This window comes from Aedes aegypti, chromosome 2, assembly GCF_002204515.2.
Source record: "Aedes aegypti strain LVP_AGWG chromosome 2, AaegL5.0 Primary Assembly, whole genome shotgun sequence".
Lineage (NCBI taxonomy): Eukaryota > Metazoa > Arthropoda > Insecta > Diptera > Culicidae > Aedes > Aedes aegypti.
The window spans coordinates 1472839-1493390 of NC_035108.1; the positions used below are offsets into that span (position 1 = coordinate 1472839).

At 37.2% G+C, this 20552-nt stretch overlaps 1 protein-coding gene across 6 annotated transcripts in view; it reads right to left on the minus strand.

Annotated features, from left to right (window-relative positions):
• LOC5566108 (aspartyl/asparaginyl beta-hydroxylase) overlaps window positions 1-20552 on the minus strand; it is a 96103-nt gene that overhangs the window by 7592 nt on the left and 67959 nt on the right. For 5 of the 6 annotated variants that reach the window (XM_021839745.1, XM_021839746.1, XM_021839747.1 and 2 more), the window contains 5 exons: window positions 6566-7006; window positions 5978-6391; window positions 5684-5757; window positions 4572-4921; window positions 2879-3598 (listed from right to left, as the gene is read on the minus strand). In XM_021839745.1, the coding sequence (XP_021695437.1) occupies window positions 2879-3598; window positions 4572-4921; window positions 5684-5757; window positions 5978-6391; window positions 6566-7006 (1999 nt within the window). The remainder of the gene's footprint in view (window positions 1-2878; window positions 3599-4571; window positions 4922-5683; window positions 5758-5977; window positions 6392-6565; window positions 7007-20552) is intronic. The other variant, XM_021839749.1, reaches the window with a different exon arrangement.

Consider the following 20552-nt stretch of genomic DNA (forward strand, 5'->3'; position numbering starts at 1 on the left):
GAATATGCATCCCATTCGTGGTTGCTAGCGTCAATAGCATCCGGATGGTAGTCAACCGGGCCACCGGTGCGAAAGTCTCCTCGTAGTCCACATGCCTTTTTTGCGCGAAGCCCTTAGCTACTAGCCTCGCAGGACGCCCGTCAGCATCTGTCTTCAGGTGAACACCCACTTGCACGGTACGGGTTGTACCTTAACAAGGCGTTTGATCACGGTCCACGTTAGATTCCTCTGCAGCGCCACCAATTCGTCTTGGATCGCTTTCCTCCAGTCCAACTCGTTCGGATGACCTTCAACATTGTTGTAGCATTCGGGAACCTGTAAGGAATTCGAACCAGCAGAGAGGGCCTTGTACGTGGTAAAATGAGCAAAATCAACCTGGTCTCTTGCACTGCCGACCACTGGACCTACGAACTTCACCAGTAGTCCAATTCCTTTCTGATTGTGGTCGGAGTGCGGTTGCGTCTTCCTCGTCGTTGTCTTCCACTTCCGTAGCAGAATCTTCGTCGGGGTCTCGATCACCAACGTCCTCATCGTCGGTGTCACGAGCATCATTTGGAGCTTCTCGAACTGCTTTAAACACCTGCTGCTCTTCAATTTCCCCTCTTACTCGGGAACCGATGATACGTCCTCCGGAATCACTAATCGTTCGACGCTCTCACTCGGTGCCTTCAAAGGGAATACTGCTTTGTTGCTGCAGATATCACGGGTACTTCCGCTTTTCCCCAGAGTTGATATCCAGTTGATGCGTATCCGAGCATCACGCACCTTCGTCCGGTTGGATCCTGCTTACCTCCCTTCTGCTGGTACCCAGGAAAACGCTTGGCACCCGAAAGCTCGCAGCTTGGTAACATCAGGCTTTTCTCCCTGCCACCGTTCCACATGCGTTTCCTCATCTTTGATTGCTTCAAACGGACTTCTGTTGGTGATGTACACAGCATTCAGGACCGCTTCTCTCCAAAGGTACTTCGGCGCACCCGACTCGGTCAGCATCGTTCGCATTTTCTCCACTTTAATGCCTTTTGCATTATAGTAGATTCGATGTTCTTTCAAAAAATACTCACACCCGAGGTCACACCGCAAATTTGCAATTTTCGTCCCAAATTTAGCCATTGCCATCGCTTTGTATACCTTGAAATAATCGAACACATGTTCCTTTCTCTTTAGCAGGTACACGAAGTGCGTATACTCGTCCACGAACGACAGAAAGTAGCGATATCCATCCGAAATTGACGAGGTGTTTTGCCCACACACGTCCGTGTGCACGCGCTTCAGGGGCCTTCGAGTTAGTGATCTTGTACCACAGAACGACTGCTTTACTATGTTGCTCTAAGCGCAAGCATCGCAAAACCATCCAGCCCGTTCACCATCGCCATTTTTTCAGCTTGAGCACATTCTTGAAGCTAAGATGCCCATACCGCTCCGTGTTACTACCGACTGCCAATGCCGATCCGTTTGGCAAACGATTCATCCGAAGATAAAAAAAAGACTGTCCTTCGATTTCGCCGTCCTTCGTCAAAATGGCACGATTCGGCTTGAATTCCACGTGCACACCCGCTTTCAGCAACTTCGACAACGACATCAGGTTTTTTCAGTTGATTGACTAGCAATACGTGTCCAAACGACAACGTGTATCTATTTTCACCAACGCACAACCTGCCCTTCACGGTACCTTCCTTTGTTGCTACCAGCCATTCTATGCACTGTCGGTATGAAGCGGCAAGTGCAGCTAGTGGATCTCCTGGAAGTAACCTTCGTCGCCGACCATGTGGAAACTCGCACCCGAATCTAGGACCCACTCGATTTCGTCCGGCTTTTCCGACACCTTTGCTCCGGACACAAGCGCCACCGCCTTGTCGATCGGAATCTTCGCTACTTGAGCCCGATCGGAACGATTTTTTATTTTCGGACAGGCAAACTTCTTATGCCCGATTGCGCCACAGTGGTAGCACTTACCGGCGAATTTCGATGATTGTCCCGTCGATTCAACACCTCTTCCAGAACGCTTTTGCTCCTCCGCTAGAAGGCATGCTTTAACAGTCTCAAGCTTCAGTTGGTCATCCAAATTTTCCACATCGGAACTAGGTGGCAACGAAACAAACAGCTGGCTCACCAGGTCGAGCTCCGTAACGAGCTCCGTAGGCGTTCTTCAGCTGTCTTTCCAGCTCATCAAAGCGACGGAAATTGGGTTTCTTCCTCCATCCGCAACAACGCCCTCGACCGTTGACTGGGCTGATAACCCAAAGACGAAATCAAGACCTCCGATCCAAAGAGAAACACGTGGTAACACTCTAAACTGGTGGTTTATTGGCCACTGATTTCGGTTCCGATAACATGATGATACTTATACGACTATGGTTGCTATGCAGTTGTTACATAAAATGATCATAGCAACAGGAAAACTAACTGTATATAAAACGGATTTAATTATTGCTGAGTTGCTTTGATTTCAACAAACATTTCTAATTGCCATGCTTCGTAGTGATATAATAAAAATATAAATAGTAGAACGCTAGTGGCGCTGTTATCACAAAATATAATTATTTTATTAATACTTACTATTGATCTTTTTGATTTTTTGTTTAGTGCCATGTTGTAGAGAATGTTTTATTATGGTTGAAAAATTTGATTTGACACTTATAGACCCGGTACTCAGACTGTCAGAGCGTGGCAAACTAGATGTTGGTCACACGAACAGTCGCGACATTGGCCTTCTACGGCTAATGCTTCTACTAGTGGTATTTACGCTTGCAATAAATAATTTGAAAAAGCTGCACAATTGCAGATTTTTGTGGAATGCACGGTGAATGATAGCTTGACGGTATATCGATCAAAAATCCCCCAGAAACATCCCATGCATCCTCTTCATTCTCATTCTTACCTCGTCTCCTCCGCGACACGAATGAACGTGCCGCTCGGCACCTTCAGTCCCAAATGTGCCCGTATTCGGCAGTTGGTTGGTCCGCAGTGTGGCCACACGTGCGTTCCCGGATGCATCACGCTGAACTTTACCTGGCCTCGCTTACAGCTACGGGCCGCCGTGAATTGTTCTACCAGGCGACACGTGAGGGGCGCTTTGGCACAGTTCTTGTCTATCCGGTAGCCCCGGAAGAACAGCTCGAACTGCTTCCAATCTCCGGTGTCACGAAGGTTCTCGGCCTCGTCTTTGAAGTTTCCGGCTGAATTTAGCAGTTTGAGACCTTCGTCTCGTATGCCCGTCCACTGCGACTGTATCAACTCCAGCTGAGCCGCAAATGTGGTTTGTTCGACTGTCCAAAACGGTCGCGACTTAAGACTGTCTACATTGTACAGCGATCGTTGGTACATCGATAGGAACAGCTTCTTCTCGGCACCTTTTCTATACACATCCAAGGCTTCTTGTTGTCGGCCTAGACGTTGCAGTGCATCGCCAAGGTGGAAGTAGAACCGACCATCTTGAGTGCCTTCCTGTTCGGTTTCGATGCCTTCGCGAAGGTATTGTGCTGCCAGTTCCATGTCTTTGTCGAGATTCTTCAACACAAACCCATAGTGCACCAAAGCGAATCCATCGTCGATCCAGCGCATTAGGGTTTCGTGAAGCACTGCTTTCGCTTCTGGTAATCTAAAACGGGTTTTATGAACGTTTTAATAAATTAGAGTAAGGTGGGGCAAAAGTTCGACCTTAGTGGTATAATCAAAGTTTCCAGGAAAACAATAGCAGTTTAAACAAAACAAATACCATACAGTGAATCTTCAACATATTGGCTATAATTTTGCTGAACAAACTTGTGTCCAAATATTTACCCATTTTTAGTTATAACAGTTTCAAAATGTATTGTCTTATTCGAACTTTTGCCCCACCGGTGGGGCAAGAGTTCGAATCTAGTGTGGGGCAAAAGTTCGCTGGCTAAAACACTAAATATCGAACCCTTTATGACAGGCATACTTTACACCAGTCGTAAACTTAAGTTTGCCGAAAAATACACATTAAATTTTCATCAAAAAATTTCCCAAAACCGGGTTAATTGTAATATACTCAAAAATAGCAGTTTTTCGCAAAACTAAGTGGAAATGTAAAATTTTGGTGACAGTATTCACACGATCAGGCAAATTTAACTAAATTTGAAGATAATATGTGGATTTTAGGCAATTTGAAAATTTTTCCGTGATTTTATACATGGGTCGAACTTTTGCCCCGCTGATTCGAACTTTTGCCCCACTATGGGCCAAAAATTGTTTTCAAGCATTTATGCAAAATCTAATACACGTCAAAGCAACCTTATAATAGGCCTAGAAACGCCCTTACATAAAATATTTAAAAAGATTTTATCTTCTATTGGTTCCATGCAACGAAATTTTGACCAAAAATTACAATATTCACGTCGAAAAACAACAAATAGCCATAACTTTTCCAAATCTCAATCGATTTTTATGATATTTGGAGTAAAAGTTTCTTACTTGAATAGCATTTGAACCACAATGACATTTATAAGATTTGTTTTGAATTGAGCTAGAAATCTTAAAAAGAAACTCTTACCCCACTCGAACTTTTGCCCCACTTTACTCTATCAGAAAAAAACACTAATCCAACGAACCTGTTAGCCAATAGATAGGTCACCGCCAGCTGATTCCTATACTTAGGTTCGGAATCAAATCGCCGAATCAGCTCCTGATGCACATCGATCACCTGTAGATACTGTCCACGGAATCGAGACCGATCGATGCACCGTTCGCCGGCGGTTCTGGCCGTCTCGTCATCTACGGCGTCCCCCAACAATACCACATCCCTGTAAGCTCCTATGGCCTCACTTAGCAGGGAATTACTTTGCTTCTGCTCAGCCAGTACATCCAGGGCACGCGCCTTCCCAACCAGGGCCGGAACTAGGCGACGACTTTTGCGCAGCAGCGTTTCATACTCTTCCAATGCTTTCTTCGGATTCTTCAGCTACCGATTTGTCACGTGGCGGTTTTGTATGTGTGCATGTGCGGTTATGCGTGTGTTTGTGGCGATCGTCCGGAATATGGTGAATGAGGTTAGCGCAAATCACACCCAAAGCGTTGAGGTTAGGAAAATGCAAAAGAAAATTAAACTTTCAATCACACATTCGTTAAGATGTTGATATGTTAGTGGCATCATAAAAAAATAGTTAGGGAGTGAAATAGTAAGCTCAATCTTTACTATGTATGGAAGGCAAGCCATCTAAAGGTATGAGCATGGCTTGCCATCTGTTTGTGGGTGCAGAAAAATTGAGATTAGTACTTCCTGACGGGAAGGTTCAACTAAATTGAAAATCAACTAACTATAATTAAACATAAAAATCACAGATCGGTGCAGTTTTAACGATATCCTTTGGTAGTTGATATTAATAGTCAAACAGTAGTAGTACAAATTAGAAATAATGAGAATAACGTGTATTACGATTTTAGTTCAACGTCAATGAGGCTAGAGTCAACATGTCTAATTATTTGAATGTCTTCATCGTCCTTTATCTGTACGGTTGTATGTCTTACTGATCAATCGAGTCTTAATAATGTACTAAAATGGTAAGCACTGTCTGTTTTTGTGTGTTTATGTATTCTAATTTGGTTTCTTAAACATTATTGAGCATTAGGATAAAGTAACTAACTTATTCGAACCCGAATTCCTAAGAAATCAAAAGATTATACGATTATACATTGCAATCTGTTGTCAACCGAACACACTTACCTCATCGAGATGTCTTCTCGCTCGATTCAGTTCTTCCTCGTAGATCTGAGATTCACTAGGCCTAGAGGGAATCTCTATGGAAATAGCGTAAAAAAGAACAAGGTTCAGAACACATTTTTTCGTACAGTTTGATTTTACTATAGAATCACATTGAAAATACTAGAAAAGATGAATTTGAAACGGTGAGTATGTAGAAATTCAGCAAACGAGGTGACACTAGATGGATGATGGCTCAAAATGTAGGCACCCAAGCGCCGTCTACTCTACTATCGACTAGCTTATGCGAAGGTATACTTGTCCAGCTGTCTTCTTCTTCGTCTCCGTCCTCGGGTTGTTGTGCAGCAGGATCTTTCTTCACCTCCAGCTTGCCATATTTCTCCTCCAGGCGTTTCATCAGTTCTGAGTCGTCTACATCGGATAGTTCGTCGTCCGAAAACGGTTCTTCTTCTTCATCAGAAGGATACTGCCGTAGCAGAACCGAGTCCAGCTCTTCCTCATCTTCGTAGAGCAACTCATCTTCATACGAGTCTTCAATGTCTCCTTCATCGTCGTAAGGAATAAAAAGGTTCTCTTTACTGCCATTATCCATGACATCTTCAGGTACTTCCATGGGAAGCTCCTCTTCGGGTAGCGGAATATCCGAGACCTGCTCAGGAAGTATAAACTCCACGTGTTTCTCTTTCGCCGATTGACTCGCAGATGCTGCTACTGCTTCGAAGAGCGGTTCGGGTTCGGGTTCAGGATCGGGGATAATGGTAGTGGTAAGAATTTTAATGCTTGCTGTATTTGGTTCAGTTGGGGTGGGTGCTGTGGTCGGTTCGGAGCATTGGACAGGGGAATGAATGTCCGATGGATGAGACGAATGGGCAGATTGAGCCTCACCTTGCTCTATCGATTGTTGGAGATCCTCCGCAGTGATCAACGGTTCTTTGTGAAGTCCGTAGATAAGTTTGTTCAATGCCCCTTTCGGAGGCTTCTTTTTCATTAGCGGCGATTCTTTGTGAATGGTTTTTGGGGTTTCTTTAGAAGGTGGTTCAGGAACAACCGATTGAGTTGTAACTGGAACTGCTTCAGGAAGTACTGGAATCGATTCGTTGGTTTCACCGCTTGAGGGCGCTCGGTACATAGAACTGAACTCTTCGAACGTGGTCGGCACAAAAGATCCGATTTCGAGCTCCTGTTCTATCAACTTTTGTTCCTCTTCTTCATATTCTTCCTCCTCTTCAATCTCTTCTAGCTCTTCACCGTAGTCATCTTCCGGTTCATAGTCGTACTCTTCATCGCCAGAGTAGAGTTCTCCATCATCGCCTTCGATAAGAATTACTGTGAAATTTCCAACGAACAATATGTTATTCTGGTTCTGATTATTTATGTGAAATTCGAAATTGAACTTGTTTCAAATCCAGGTAGACGGACAAAACTAAGGAGGGAGTCAAAACAAAGCCATTAAAATGCCGAAACTTCTTTTTATTTTTCCAGGATTTACTACAGTGACGCCTTAAACAATCCCTATAGGGATTTTACAAGGAATCTATCCAGAAATTATTCCAAGATTTGTTTCAGGGGTTCTTCCAAGCTTTTTTTCAAGTATTAATCTAAGATTTTTCCCAAGAAAATTTCACAGGTTTATCAAACAATTTATCTGAGTTTTTCTTCAGGAATTACTTAAAGAAATCTCTATAGGATTACAAACAAAAGATTTCGAAAGCTTTTTTTTTTTTTATTAGTAGGGTAAATGATGGCTTCGGCACCCTGAGGGTATTTTCGGCAGCACTAACTTATCGTCCTTGTTAAGATTTTTCTACGGAACAAGAGTACTTCAATGTACTCAATATATTCCTTGAACTATAATCTTCCATGTAAACCTCATCTTTCACAAAAATATGATATAACATGGGTTTTATCATTGAATGAAATAAATGCTTACGAAATTATCGTCATTCGTGAGCTGCCGAATAAAACAATACAAGAACAGCTTAAGAAAAACTCACCACTTTGAAAGGTCCAATTCTCCGCTCCAATACCAATTTGTAACACAAGCTACGCACCGATCACTCATGCACTATTAAACTTTTGATTTGTCTATAATACACTCAAAAATACTGAATTTTCATGCTCTAAATCACAAATTAAAATTAATGCACTTTGCTTTCCTCGGCAATCACTTTTTATTACGGGAATAGGTTGCCAGAAAACCGTATTCAGTTGCGGTGTATTTTTTATTCACAATTTAAATTCATTGAAAAAATTGAACAAAACTAATTAATGCATTGGAATTAGGCAACAAAGCATGCATTGGTAATAATTGAGCCTTTCAATACTTTCCTTATCTGAAGATTGTAGCGCATAAACTTCAATATACTGAGAAACATATAAAATATACGTCTTTCAATAGGTAAACTATTTTGGCAACACTCCTGTTGTTCTACAGGCAATCAGAGGATGATGTTTTTGTGTCAAGTCATAAGTGCATTGATTTGCAAAGGGCCTATTCTGATTTTCTCATACACTGAGAATAATATGAACGTAAAAAAATGTAAAAATAGCCTGTAGAATTTTCAATTTCGCGTTACCTTTAAGCGATTTTTTGCGCATAGACACTAGGGTGCGGCTTATTTTTCAAATGTTCTCAAAACCGAGAATTCGTGTGCTCTTATGACATCAAATCATATTAGAAGAGAAACCGCAAAGTTTAAGCCAAAAATATTAAGATTTGAATATATATTTATTCACCGTCTTTGACTACAGGTCACACACTGAAATATTAATATTATGTACTTTACTTAAATTCTATCTCTTATCCTATTAACAATTTAGGAGTGGCGCATGCGTCTTGAAGGTGAATTTTCAAGTTATAAAAAAGGGCCTTAAGGGAAGTCACCATAACTTCGGTTATTTCTCACCAATTTCAAAAATTTTAGCATCATTATTTTCAAAATTAAATTTTTGAAAACTTTGTAGAATATCAAATTTGTCTTAAATCGAAACAAATCTTTGTTAAAAGTAGTTTTCTCGAAATTTTTCTTCATTTTACTGGAAAATTCATATTTGTTTGACCATAAGTTCATAACATGGTTTTTTTTTAAGAAAAAATGTAATTTCTTTGGCTTATTTACGTTTTTTTTCGCCAAAAATTACATTTTTTCTATTAAACTTGTATTTATAAAGCATTTTGTTTTATTTACGAGTTGAATAGTTCATATATTATTTTAGTATGAGTAAAAATATTACTGTTTCAAAATTATTTAAAAGTTGTTGACAAGTCCTTTTCAAAGGTTTATCAAATGAAGAAAACCAGTTTCAGCTTTAAAAATATTGTTTAACTGACAAACATTTTTAAAAAACTGACGTTATTCGTTAAGAAATCATGGATTTTTGCAGTTTTTGTTGAATAACTTGGTCAAATCATTTTTTTAGTGAAATGTGTCGAATAAAGTATGTAAATAATTAAGTAAGCTTCAAAACCATGCAACAAGATTTGGAATCGGTTGAGTATTCATGAAGTTATTGTCAAACAAAGATATTATTTTAGTAAAATGAGGAAACATTTGGAGTAATCTACTTTTCATTGAAACTAGTTTTGATTTTACACAAATTCGATGTTCTACAAAGTTTTCATAAATTTAGTTTTTAAGATAATGGTGCTGAAAGTTTAAAAATTGGTTATAAATTACCGAAGTTATGGTGACTTCACTGAAGGCCTTTTTTATAATTTGAAAATTTACCTTCAAGACGCTTGCCCCTTTAAATCTTAATATTTTTAACTCAAAATTTGAGGTTTCTCTTCTAATATGATTCTTATTCATAAGAGTACAAGAATTTTTTGTTTTGAAAGGTTTTAAAAGATAAGCCGGCACTCTAATAAACAGTAGTGTGAGTAGCGAATAGGGGCATGCATGTAACCCATTCAAACGCAACTCTGAAATTCAAGTAATCCGATAATCGTGTTCCGTGTATTTTTCTTGCAGAGCACAACATTATGAATCAATTAACCATGACGTCACGCTGCAACTTCTAGGCTGGATTCGCACTTGCTGCAATACCATGGCATGGCAATTTTTACAGCCGAAATGCTGCCATAGTGAGATTGAATACAAAAAACATTCGATAAAATAAATGTATTCAATTTGACTCTCTGCTATTCTATTTATAACAGCAATTCTGTTCTCAGTGTAGTCTGTATTTTTCTGCATTGGCCCTTTCATCGAGTAGAACATAATGAGTGACGTTTAATTTCAGGATTTGTCAACAAATACGAAATGTTACCAATACATAAACTAGTTTTTGCGCAGTTTTGGATTGCCGAAGTGAACATTTTTGTTGCCGACAATAGTAATTGCATTGCCGATAAAAGAATAAGTGCCTCGTGACTTTGGTGAGGAAAAATAGAAGATTAAGAGAATAAAATAGTGTTTTGTGTATAATAATTAACAAATGAAGAGTGCTCAAGTGTAGTTAAGGTGTCTGCTGCTAATTGTTGTGCTCTATTGTTGCGTAAAATTGCCCTCTTCAAAGTTCAGCTGCTTAGGCTGCCGACAATACGTAAGTTCCCCTATCATTCCAAACATTACATTCATTTCTTATATCTAGGTGTTCTGTGTTATTAGACAACACTATCATCCTAATTTGGTAAAACAAATTTAAGATTTAATTAACATTTTGTTAACAACATATTACATTTCAGTTGCCGTAGCAGTTCAGTTTTTTTTTACAGGTGAGTTGATTTCACCTGCTTATAAGAGAAAAAAAACGTTTTTAATATACTTAACCTAACTTAACCTAAACATATAACGCATTAATCGTGGCAATAGAAGATTGTAACGATTTTTGCCTGAAATTATTTATTATTTTATTTGACATTTGTTCCAATGTTTCAACATTGGATATTCTATGTAACTCATTGGTACTATACCAGCGAGGAAGTCTCAGAATCATTTTCAAAATTTTATTTTGAATTCTCTGCAGAGCTTTCTTCCTGGTATTACAACAGCTAGTCCATATTGGTACAGCATACAACATGGCTGGCCTGAAAATTTGTTTGAATATCAAAAGCTTGTTCTTAAGACAAAGTTTTGATTTTCTATTAATAAGGGGATAGAGAAATTTTACATATTTATTACATTTGGCTTGAATGCCCTCAATGTGATTTTTGAAAGTTAAATTCATATCTAGCATGAGCCCTAGATACTTAACTTCATCTGACCAATTTATTGGAACCCCTCTCATCGTGACAACATGTCTACTTGAAGGTTTCAAATAAAGAGCTTTTGGTTTATGTGGGAATATTATTAGTTGAGTTTTGGAAGCATTAGGAGAAATCTTCCATTTTTGCAAGTATGAAGAAAAAATATCCAAACTTTTTTGCAATCGACTACAGATGACACGCAGGCTTCGTCCTTTGGCGGAGAGGCCTGTGTCATCCGCAAACAAAGATTTTTGACATCCCTGAGGTAGCTCAGGTAAGTCAGATGTGAAAATATTGTATAATATTGGTCCCAAAATGCTACCTTGGGGAACACCAGCTCTTACAGGAAGTCTTTCAGATCTGGAGTTTTGATAATTAACCTGAAGTGTACGATTTGACAGATAACTTTGAATTATTCTAACAATGTATGTTGGAAAATTAAAGTTTTTTAATTTTACAATCAAACCTTCATGCCAAACACTGTCAAATGCTTTTTCTATGTCTAGAAGAGCAAGACCAGTAGAATAGCCTTCAGATTTGTTGGAACGGATCAAATTTGTTACACGTAAAAGTTGATGAGTGGTCGAATGTCCATGGCGGAATCCGAACTGTTCATTGGCAAAAATTGAATTTTCGTTGATGTGGGCCATCATTCTGTTCAAAATAACCTTTTCAAAAAGTTTACTGATGGAGGAAAGCAAACTGATTGGACGATAGCTAGAAGCTTCTGCAGGATTTTTGTCTGGTTTTAAAATTGGAACAACCTTAGCATTTTTCCATTTGTCAGGAAAATATGCTAATTGAAAACATTTGTTAAATATATCAACTAAAAATGATAAGCTACTTTCTGGAAGTTTCTTGATGAGGATGTAGAAAATTCCATCATCGCCAGGAGCTTTCATGTTTTTGAATTTTTTAATAATAGTTCTCACTTCTTCCAAATCAGTCTCCCAGGCATTTTCGAAAACGTTCTCTTGATTGAGAATATTTTCGAACTCCTGCGTAACTTCATTTTCAATTGGACTAGTAAGTCCTAAATTAAAATTGTGCGCACTTTCAAACTGCATAGCAAGTTTTTGAGCTTTTTCGCAATTAGTTAGTAATAATTTGTTTTCCTCTTTCAATGCCGGTATTGGCTTCTGAGGTTTTTTCAAGATTTTAGATAATTTCCAAAAGGGCTTAGAACCAGGGTCCAATTGAGAAATTTTATTTTCAAAATTTTTGTTTCTTAATTGAGCAAAACGCTTTTTGATTTCTTTCTGCAAATCCTGCCATATAATTTTCATAGCAGGATCGCGAGTGCGTTGAAATTGCCTTCTCCTCACGTTTTTAAGACGGATCAAGAGTTTAAGATCATCGTCTATAATCACGGATTCAAATTTTACTTCACATTTTGGAATTGCAATGCTTCTGGCTTCAACAATGGAATTTGTTAAAGTTTCAAGAGCATTGTCAATATCAAGTTTAGTTTCTAAAGAAATGTTAACATCGAGATTAGAGTCAACATACGTTTCATATATATTCCAGTCGGCTCGTAAATAATTGAAAGTGGAGCTGATAGGATTGAGAATCGCTTCTTGGGATATTTGAAATGTAACAGGGACATGATCAGAATCAAAATCAGCATGAGTAATTAGTTGGCTACAAAGATGACTAGAGTCGGTTAAGACCAAATTAATCGTAGATGGATTTCTAGAAGAGGAAAAACATGTGGGGCTATCAGGGTATTGAATTGAGAAATATCCTGAAGAGCACTCATCAAATAAAATTCTACCGTTGGAATTACTTTGAGAATTATTCCATGACCGATGTTTGGCATTAAAGTCACCAATGACAAAAAATTTTGACTTATTGCGAGTCAATTTACGCAAGTCAGTTTGGAGCAAATTAACTTGCTGTCCAGAGCATTGAAAAGGCAAATAGGCAGCTATGAAATTATATTTACCAAACTGTGTTTCAACAGAAACACCTAAAGTTTCAAAAACTTTAGTTTCAAATGATGAAAACAGTTGATGTTTTATACGCCTATGAATGATGATTGCAACTCCCCCACATGCCCCATCAAGTCGATCGTTACGATAAACAAAAAAGTTAGGATCTCTTTTGAGTTTAGATCCAGGTTTTAAATACGTTTCGGTAATAACTGCTATATGCACGTTATTAACCGTAAGAAAATTAAACAGCTCGTCCTCTTTACCATTCAGAGAACGAGCATTCCAATTTAAAATATTTAAATTATTATTTGGATCCATTAGAAAAACGTAATCCAATAACAATTTGATTGGTAAATTTTACACCTACTTGGACTGCTTCAGTCATAGTGGTGGCTTTGAACATTGCATCAATCATTAGATTCAATTGTTCAGTTAGAAAATTAAAATCAGAGGCAGACATGTCATGTGATTTCCCATTGGAATTTCCGGTAGACGAAGAAGCGGAGTTACCTGTGGCGGTAGGGTTTTTTCCATTTGATTTGAAACAAGTAGAATGGGTACCCATGGATCGAACAGGGGAGGAGTTCGAATTTCCTGCTACGATATCGGCAAAGGATTTACCGTGGGTAGATACATTCGAAATTGAAAGATTCGAACGGCAACCCGACGGATTAAAATTAGTTTGTGAATGAGCATGATTATGATCTTCCTGATGGGTATGATTCATGATCAAGCGATCGTTAACTGAAAAATGAGCATTGTTCGATACTCTACCAGGCAAATTCCGGAAACGACCGTTATCGTAACGGATATTATCTTTCATCTGCCTGGCACGAGCCTCAATGACCCTTTTGCGTGAAGGACAATTCCAAAAATTGGACTTATGGTTAGCCCCGCAATTACAGCATATGAATTTGGTGATATCTTCCTTCACTGGACAGACGTCCTTAGCGTGAGAAGAACCTCCGCAAATCATGCATTTAGCATCCATGCGACAATTTTTTGTACCATGACCCCACTTTTGGCACCGACGGCACTGAGTGGGGTTCTGGTAATTTCCTCCAGGTTTCTGGAAATGTTCCCATGTCACACGGACATCAAACATAAGTTTTGCTTTTTCTAAAGCTTTAATATTATTTAGTTCTTTTTTGTTAAAGTGAACTAAATAAAATTCTTGAGAAAGCCCTTTCCGAACAATGCCAGATTGGGTTCTCTTTTTCATAATGATTACTTGGACTGGGGAAAATTCAAGTATATCATTTATTCCATTTTTGATCTCTTCAGGTGATTTATAATCACTTAAGAGACCTTTCAAGACAACTTTGAACAAACGTTCAGTTTTGTCGTCATAAGTAAAAAAATTGTGCTTCTTCTCTTCAAGATGTTTGAGAAGAAGTTCACGATCTTTAAGAGTTTCCGGCAAAACGCGACAGTCTCCTTTCTTTGCGATTTGAAAGGAAACCTTGATTACCCTAATGGAGTTCAAGATCTCCTGCCTAAATCCCGCAAATTCGGAACAACTGACCACGATAGGCGGCACTCTTTGCTTCCTCACTTGAATCAAAGAGCCTGGGCTAGAGGCTGCTTCGATTTGGTGTTCGGAAAATTTGTCTAGAGCATCGAACTGATTGCTCATTTCGATACAATTATTCATTTCACCCTTGGAAGAAAGTTCGCATACCGGGGAAGCGTCCTTTCTTCCATTCTTGCCACGTGTAGTGACAGTTTTAAAACCCACTTTTTTGGAAGGAAGTAGTGAAATCAGAGATTCTCCCTTCCTTTTGTTTGTTGTTGATACCATGTTTAGTTAATAAACGAAAGAAGACGTGACCTTCGAGAGGTTTTTTCCCAAGACGGTGTCCAAGAAGGATTACCACCGCTAGCTTTCGCCAACGGGTCCAACGAAAAATCGAAGGCACGGGTCCAAACAAGGATCGTAAAGGAATCAATAGTAGAAAAATAGTACTGAAAAGTACTGTTTTAGTAGCACTGAAAAGTACCGTTTTTAATTTTAGCACTGAAAAGTACTGTTTTTGTAGCACTGAAAAGTACTGTTTTATTGCTTTAGGTAGTTTTTAAGAAAACTTCCAAGAGCAGAGAGAATTCGTGTACGCACAGCACGAAGGTACGATGCGCACTGAAAGCTTTTTTTTAATTTATATGAATACTGACTGGTTCTACTCGAGTTTAATCATTTCTTCAGAATTTATTCAATTAATTCTACCAGAAAATGATATGACAGAAATTCCTCTGCGATGCAAAGAGGAGACGATTTTGTCGTTTTTCTGAGGAGAAAAAACTGAACTCAAATTTTTCAACACAAATCCTCAAGCGATTCGAGTGAGAGTAAAAAAAATGCGAGTATTTTTTCTGGGTTCCTGAGGTAATATGCACCACTTAAGGAAGATTTGTTCACCCTACATATTGTTGTACAAAATTTCATCATAATTACATTAGATTGTTGAAAAATTTAAGTTTTTTCATTGCGTGAATAAAGATTGATGCAGGGCACGATGCACCGCTTTTTGGGACAGAACGCACCACAACATTGAGGCAAGACGCACCTAAGGGACTTTTCAAATATTACGTAACCTAAAATTAGTCACTTTTAGACCCCATCCCTCCCCCACGTTACAGGTTTTGAACGGAAAATTTAAAACTTGTATGGACCGTAACGCTCCGGAGGACCCGCTCCCTCCCCCTAGTGCGTTACGTAAACGAAGGGGCATGATGCACCCCAACAATGAGGCAAGATGTACCATCGTGTTTTAAACGTAATTTTATTTATCGTAAAAACACGAGTTTTGGATGATTTTCGACGACAAGATGATACAATTGTGCATAAATACGTTATTGAAAACTTCAAATGGCCTAACTTTTATGATTGTAGTTTATTTTTGAATGGATTGTTCTGCCCCGACCAATGGAGTGCATGTTGCCCCAACCAGGCGCTTAACATATACATATGCTTTGAATGCCGAAGAATCCCTGCATTACTTCATATTTTAGACCTGATTTATAACCTCCATCAATTATAGCACGCGTAGGCAACAACAAGATCGACCAAACTCACAAAATTTGGGAAACATGATTCAAAATGCTCAGATTGAATTTAAAAATATCACAATCCTTTAAGTTTGTTTATATTTTCCAATTGGGAATTAGTTTTTTTTTCCAAAGCCTATTAGAAATAAGATAGTGTTTATTACATTTAAATTTAATGCAAAACCATCTAGGTCCTATTGAAACGCTTCGTAAAGGCTACCGGAAAATCCACGTAGCTCTTACGTGCTCTCCGGTGGAATAGACGAAGTTCAAAAGTTCATGCGTTCATTCTGGGCTACCTATGATTCACGTAAGAGCTACGTAGAAAGTGCGATAAAAAAAAAACAACGTATATTTTCACGTAACAATGACGTTTGGTTTATTTTGTGTGTAAGTATTTGAGTGTAAGTAGTGACCTTTATTCAAAAAAATATTATGAATCATGGAAAAATAAAAAAATTGTTACGATTGTTTTTATGATATGTTAGCTCAGACACAGTATGTGGCATATTAAAGTCATGCCTAACCCCTCTACCGGCAGCTTCACGTTTTTACCACAATATTCAAACAGCGATAACTTTTTTGTTTTTCGATATATTTGTACCATTTTTTCACAGATAATCTGCGTCAATATTGATCATTGGTCATATGGTTTTGAAGATATTTAGATGTTCCTTGGGGGACCGACATTCCCCATACAGTAATTCTTTGGCCGCCATTTTGTTGTTAGTCAGTTTATCAAAAAAAAAAAACTAAAATGTGGGCTATACAATGTTAGGTAATAAGGAGCAGAAGATTACAAGATAATGTTTTTTGAAGATTACAAGATCTTCATACGGCCATTTTGGTAGGATTTCGTTCTACTCCGTCGTAAGCGCTATTATTCGTCGTATCAAACTTTAAATGTTCCACTACGGCGGATATTCAAACTTACCTGCAACAAAGACTCATTATCCAAGTGTAATTTATTGAAAGCTGTTATGGTTCGTACAACTGTACACCAAAAATGCAATAAAACTACTGTATTTCGGTAAATAACTTCAGTTCAATTATCCAATTTGCACTTTTTCACCGAAATCGCATGGACGAACACGATTTGAGAGAAATGCTTATCGATCGACTAAGCCACACCACTTTCCAACACAAGTTTCTTCCCGCCCCCGTGGGTGACTTACTTCGCCGTTCACTTATTTTCACTATGGAAAACCTTCGTACTTCTTCACTGAAGGATTTCATTCCAATCACACGTCGTGAAACTTCAATAAATCATCACATTTTACGAAATTTCTTCAACCGCCGCGTATAATTAAGAATGTAAACAAAGTTCAATCCGTCGTACTGAGAAAAAAAAAGCTTGTGCGCATCAATGTGTGCGCGACGCTCGACGTAAAAATACGGTTCCTTTGATTGTGTTGTTTTCGCTGTACTGTAAGGAAATGCCATAATTGTACGGTCAAAAGGAATTGTGTTCATATGTTTGGGCTGAATTTTGATGACGAACAATTAATTTTGAAGGAAATTAGTATATTCCAACATGTTGAAGGAATGGAGCGAGATGCCCGTAGATCTATATATTCTAGTGAAACATTTTATTATAGCGTTGATATATTGTGTTTTAACCACTCAATACATCACAGTGAGCCGTAATTTGTGAGACGAATCTGGAAACTGATTGCGACGGAGTTGAAAACGATACGACGGATTGAGAATACGATAAGATGCATTTTTTTTGCATTATTTCCAAAAACAGATCAAGATTTATCAAAATGTTATTGTACAATGCTAAAGCCGTTTTGAGAAACAATTGTTTGGCATCGGTTTGTATCAGCATCATTCACTGCAATACTGGGAAAATTGCAGTTCTCACTGATCAATGCTTAATACGATGGATACTAGCACATCACCCTATCATTTTTAATAGGGGGAGATCCCCCAGTACCGGACACTTAAGCCACTAAATTCATAATTCGAAAAATATTGGTTTTATGTGCTCCTGTTACTCATTTATGATAAATATTATCATTTTTATAGTGTACAAAAATAAATTTGAAAATATAAGTATGAATTTTGACATTGCATTTTGATGATGTATTTTAGTACCAAATTGATCGATCTTGAAAGGTGGCACCCAATACCGGACACAATCTGGAAATGCCTCGAATTCTGTAAATTTGAACATCATTGAATGTGTTTACTTTAGGAATAGTATATAATTGGCAATTCAATGCATTTGCAACATTTACAAGAACAATTTGAGTATATCATAGTTTGCAAGATGTCCATCAAAAACCTCTTTCTTATAGGATGAAAAATAGCATATTTTACGATGTTGTTCTGAATGTTCATTCTTCCTAATTTTATTGCATGTTTGATACCATGATCGACGGAATCCATGAAAAATGAATGTATTTTGAGACACTCGTGTAATAATTACAAAGATATCATATAACAAATTAGGCTGTCCGAAACTGGGGGACAGGAGGTGCTTAAACAAAATTGTAATTTGTCCATATTTAGTCCAATTATGGTACAAAATTCATTCATACAATCAAATTAGGATTATGTTCGAATATGCTTGAGTGATCGAAAGTATTTTTTCATATTCAAAATAATTACTAAATAGGCTCAAAATTAAGGCAATACGTCAATTTTTTTGAAATTTTCAATCTTTTGTACTTTTTAAAAAAGGCATGCATATTTCAAGGATGTGTTATTCTACGCAAACATTAGTCTCCATAATAGCTTCCTTTACTACTAATACATCATCTTGATTGGACCATGATTTCTCAATGTTTCGACTTTGTCCGGTATTGGGTGCTGTCCGGTACTGGGGGATCTCCCCCTATATTTATTTTTCTTTTAGCTTTTGTAGTAGAGTATTCCACCTGTTTATTGAAATTTAATCTGTGATCTAGAATTATTCCTAAAAATTTGTGAAAGGGATTTATTTCTATTGGTACATTATTTATTGTGATTCTTGTTGTGGGGTGAAATTTATTTGTGAAAATTACTGTTGCACATTTGTCGGGGTTTACTTGCATTCCTAAACTATTAAATATATTTAAAATTTGGTTTAAAAAAGTATTCATTTTCTCCTCTGCCTCAGGTATTGTTTTTGCTTTAACTATAGCAGTGAAATCATCTGCAAATTGAAAGAAAATCTTATCTTCTCCTGATAACTTATGCAATTCCATAGTATAAATATTAAATAAAACAGGTGATAAAGGACAACCTTGAGGAAGACCTTTATTAGTAGTTCTTATTATCTTTGTTCCGTTAGCTAGTGTCAATATCACTTTTCTTTTACTAAGATAATGGTATATCCAATTGATTATTTCGGGGGGAGTCTGTATATTGTTAAGGATTTCTAATAATTTCTCAATGTTGACGTTATCAAAGGCTTTAGATAAATCTAAAAAGGTTGCTATTACTATTTCTTTTTCTCTTTTTGCTTCTTTAATATGAGATATTAATGCGTTAACACAGTTTATTGCTGATATTTTTTGTTTGAATCCAAATGAATATTCCGGTAATAATTGTTCTTCCATTAGAAAATTTGTTAAATGTTTTTTTACTACAAAATTAATTAGTTTAAGAAAAACACAAAGCAACGAAATTGGCCTATATGATTCTGCTTTTAGTGGGTCTTTGTTGGGTTTTAAAATGGGAACTATTTTTATCTCTCTCCAGTCTTCAGCAATATCGTATGATTTTAGAACTACGTTAAGCATATCTGTTACTTTAATTATTAATGATGAATTTAGATTTTTAAGGATGTGAAATGATATACCATCAGTTCCAGGAGCTCAAGTATCTTTCTTGGAATGTATAATTTTTTGTACTTCTGAAATTGAAATGTTAGTTGTGAATGTATTTGGAGATTGATTATAGTTTATAGCTTGAATTATTTCTGGAAAATTTATATCAACAAAATTGGAAGCTAAGTTTGCATCATTCAGTAAGTGATTATTGTTTTTGGTAGGAAAACCTCCTCCAATTCGTTTTATTATATTCCATAGTTCTTTACAGGCCATTTCAGGTTTAATCGAGTCAATCAGTTTGTTCCAGTTATTTCTTGAAGCTTTTCGTATGAGTTGTTTTAATTTAGCCCTTGCATTTTTGAATTTCATTAGATTTTCGTAGGCTGGATTTCTTAAATATTGTGTTAGAAGAAAGTTTTTCATTTTTAATTGTTCTTCAATCTCTTTATTCCACCATGTTTTGGAAGTTCTATTGTTGTTTTTTTAATATTTACATTTGTCCATTTTTTAATATTTACATTTGTCCATTTCTTTTATAATAGGTAAAATCTTATGTTGATCGGTTATTGTTTCCACTTCAATTTCATTGATCATTTGGATTGCTTTTGCTTTGTTTATACATTCAATTTGATAGTTATATTTTTTAGCGGAGTTTAATATTTCAAAAGATATAATTCGGTGATTACTCATAATTTCATCAAAGTGTATATTCCATTCTTTTTTTTCTGGGTTTTAACCATTATGGTCATTCGCCCAACAAAAGGAAACTTTATTTATTCTTAGACTTTATGGTGTACAATTTTAAATTTTCTTAATTAGTTTAGTATTTTTAATAAATTTCAGTAGTTTTTTCTCTTCTTGTTCATTGTAGCTTAAAATTTCCCCTATTGTATTTGCTAATTCACAATCTCTTCTCTGATTTTCATATGCTCTGCAATCTATGA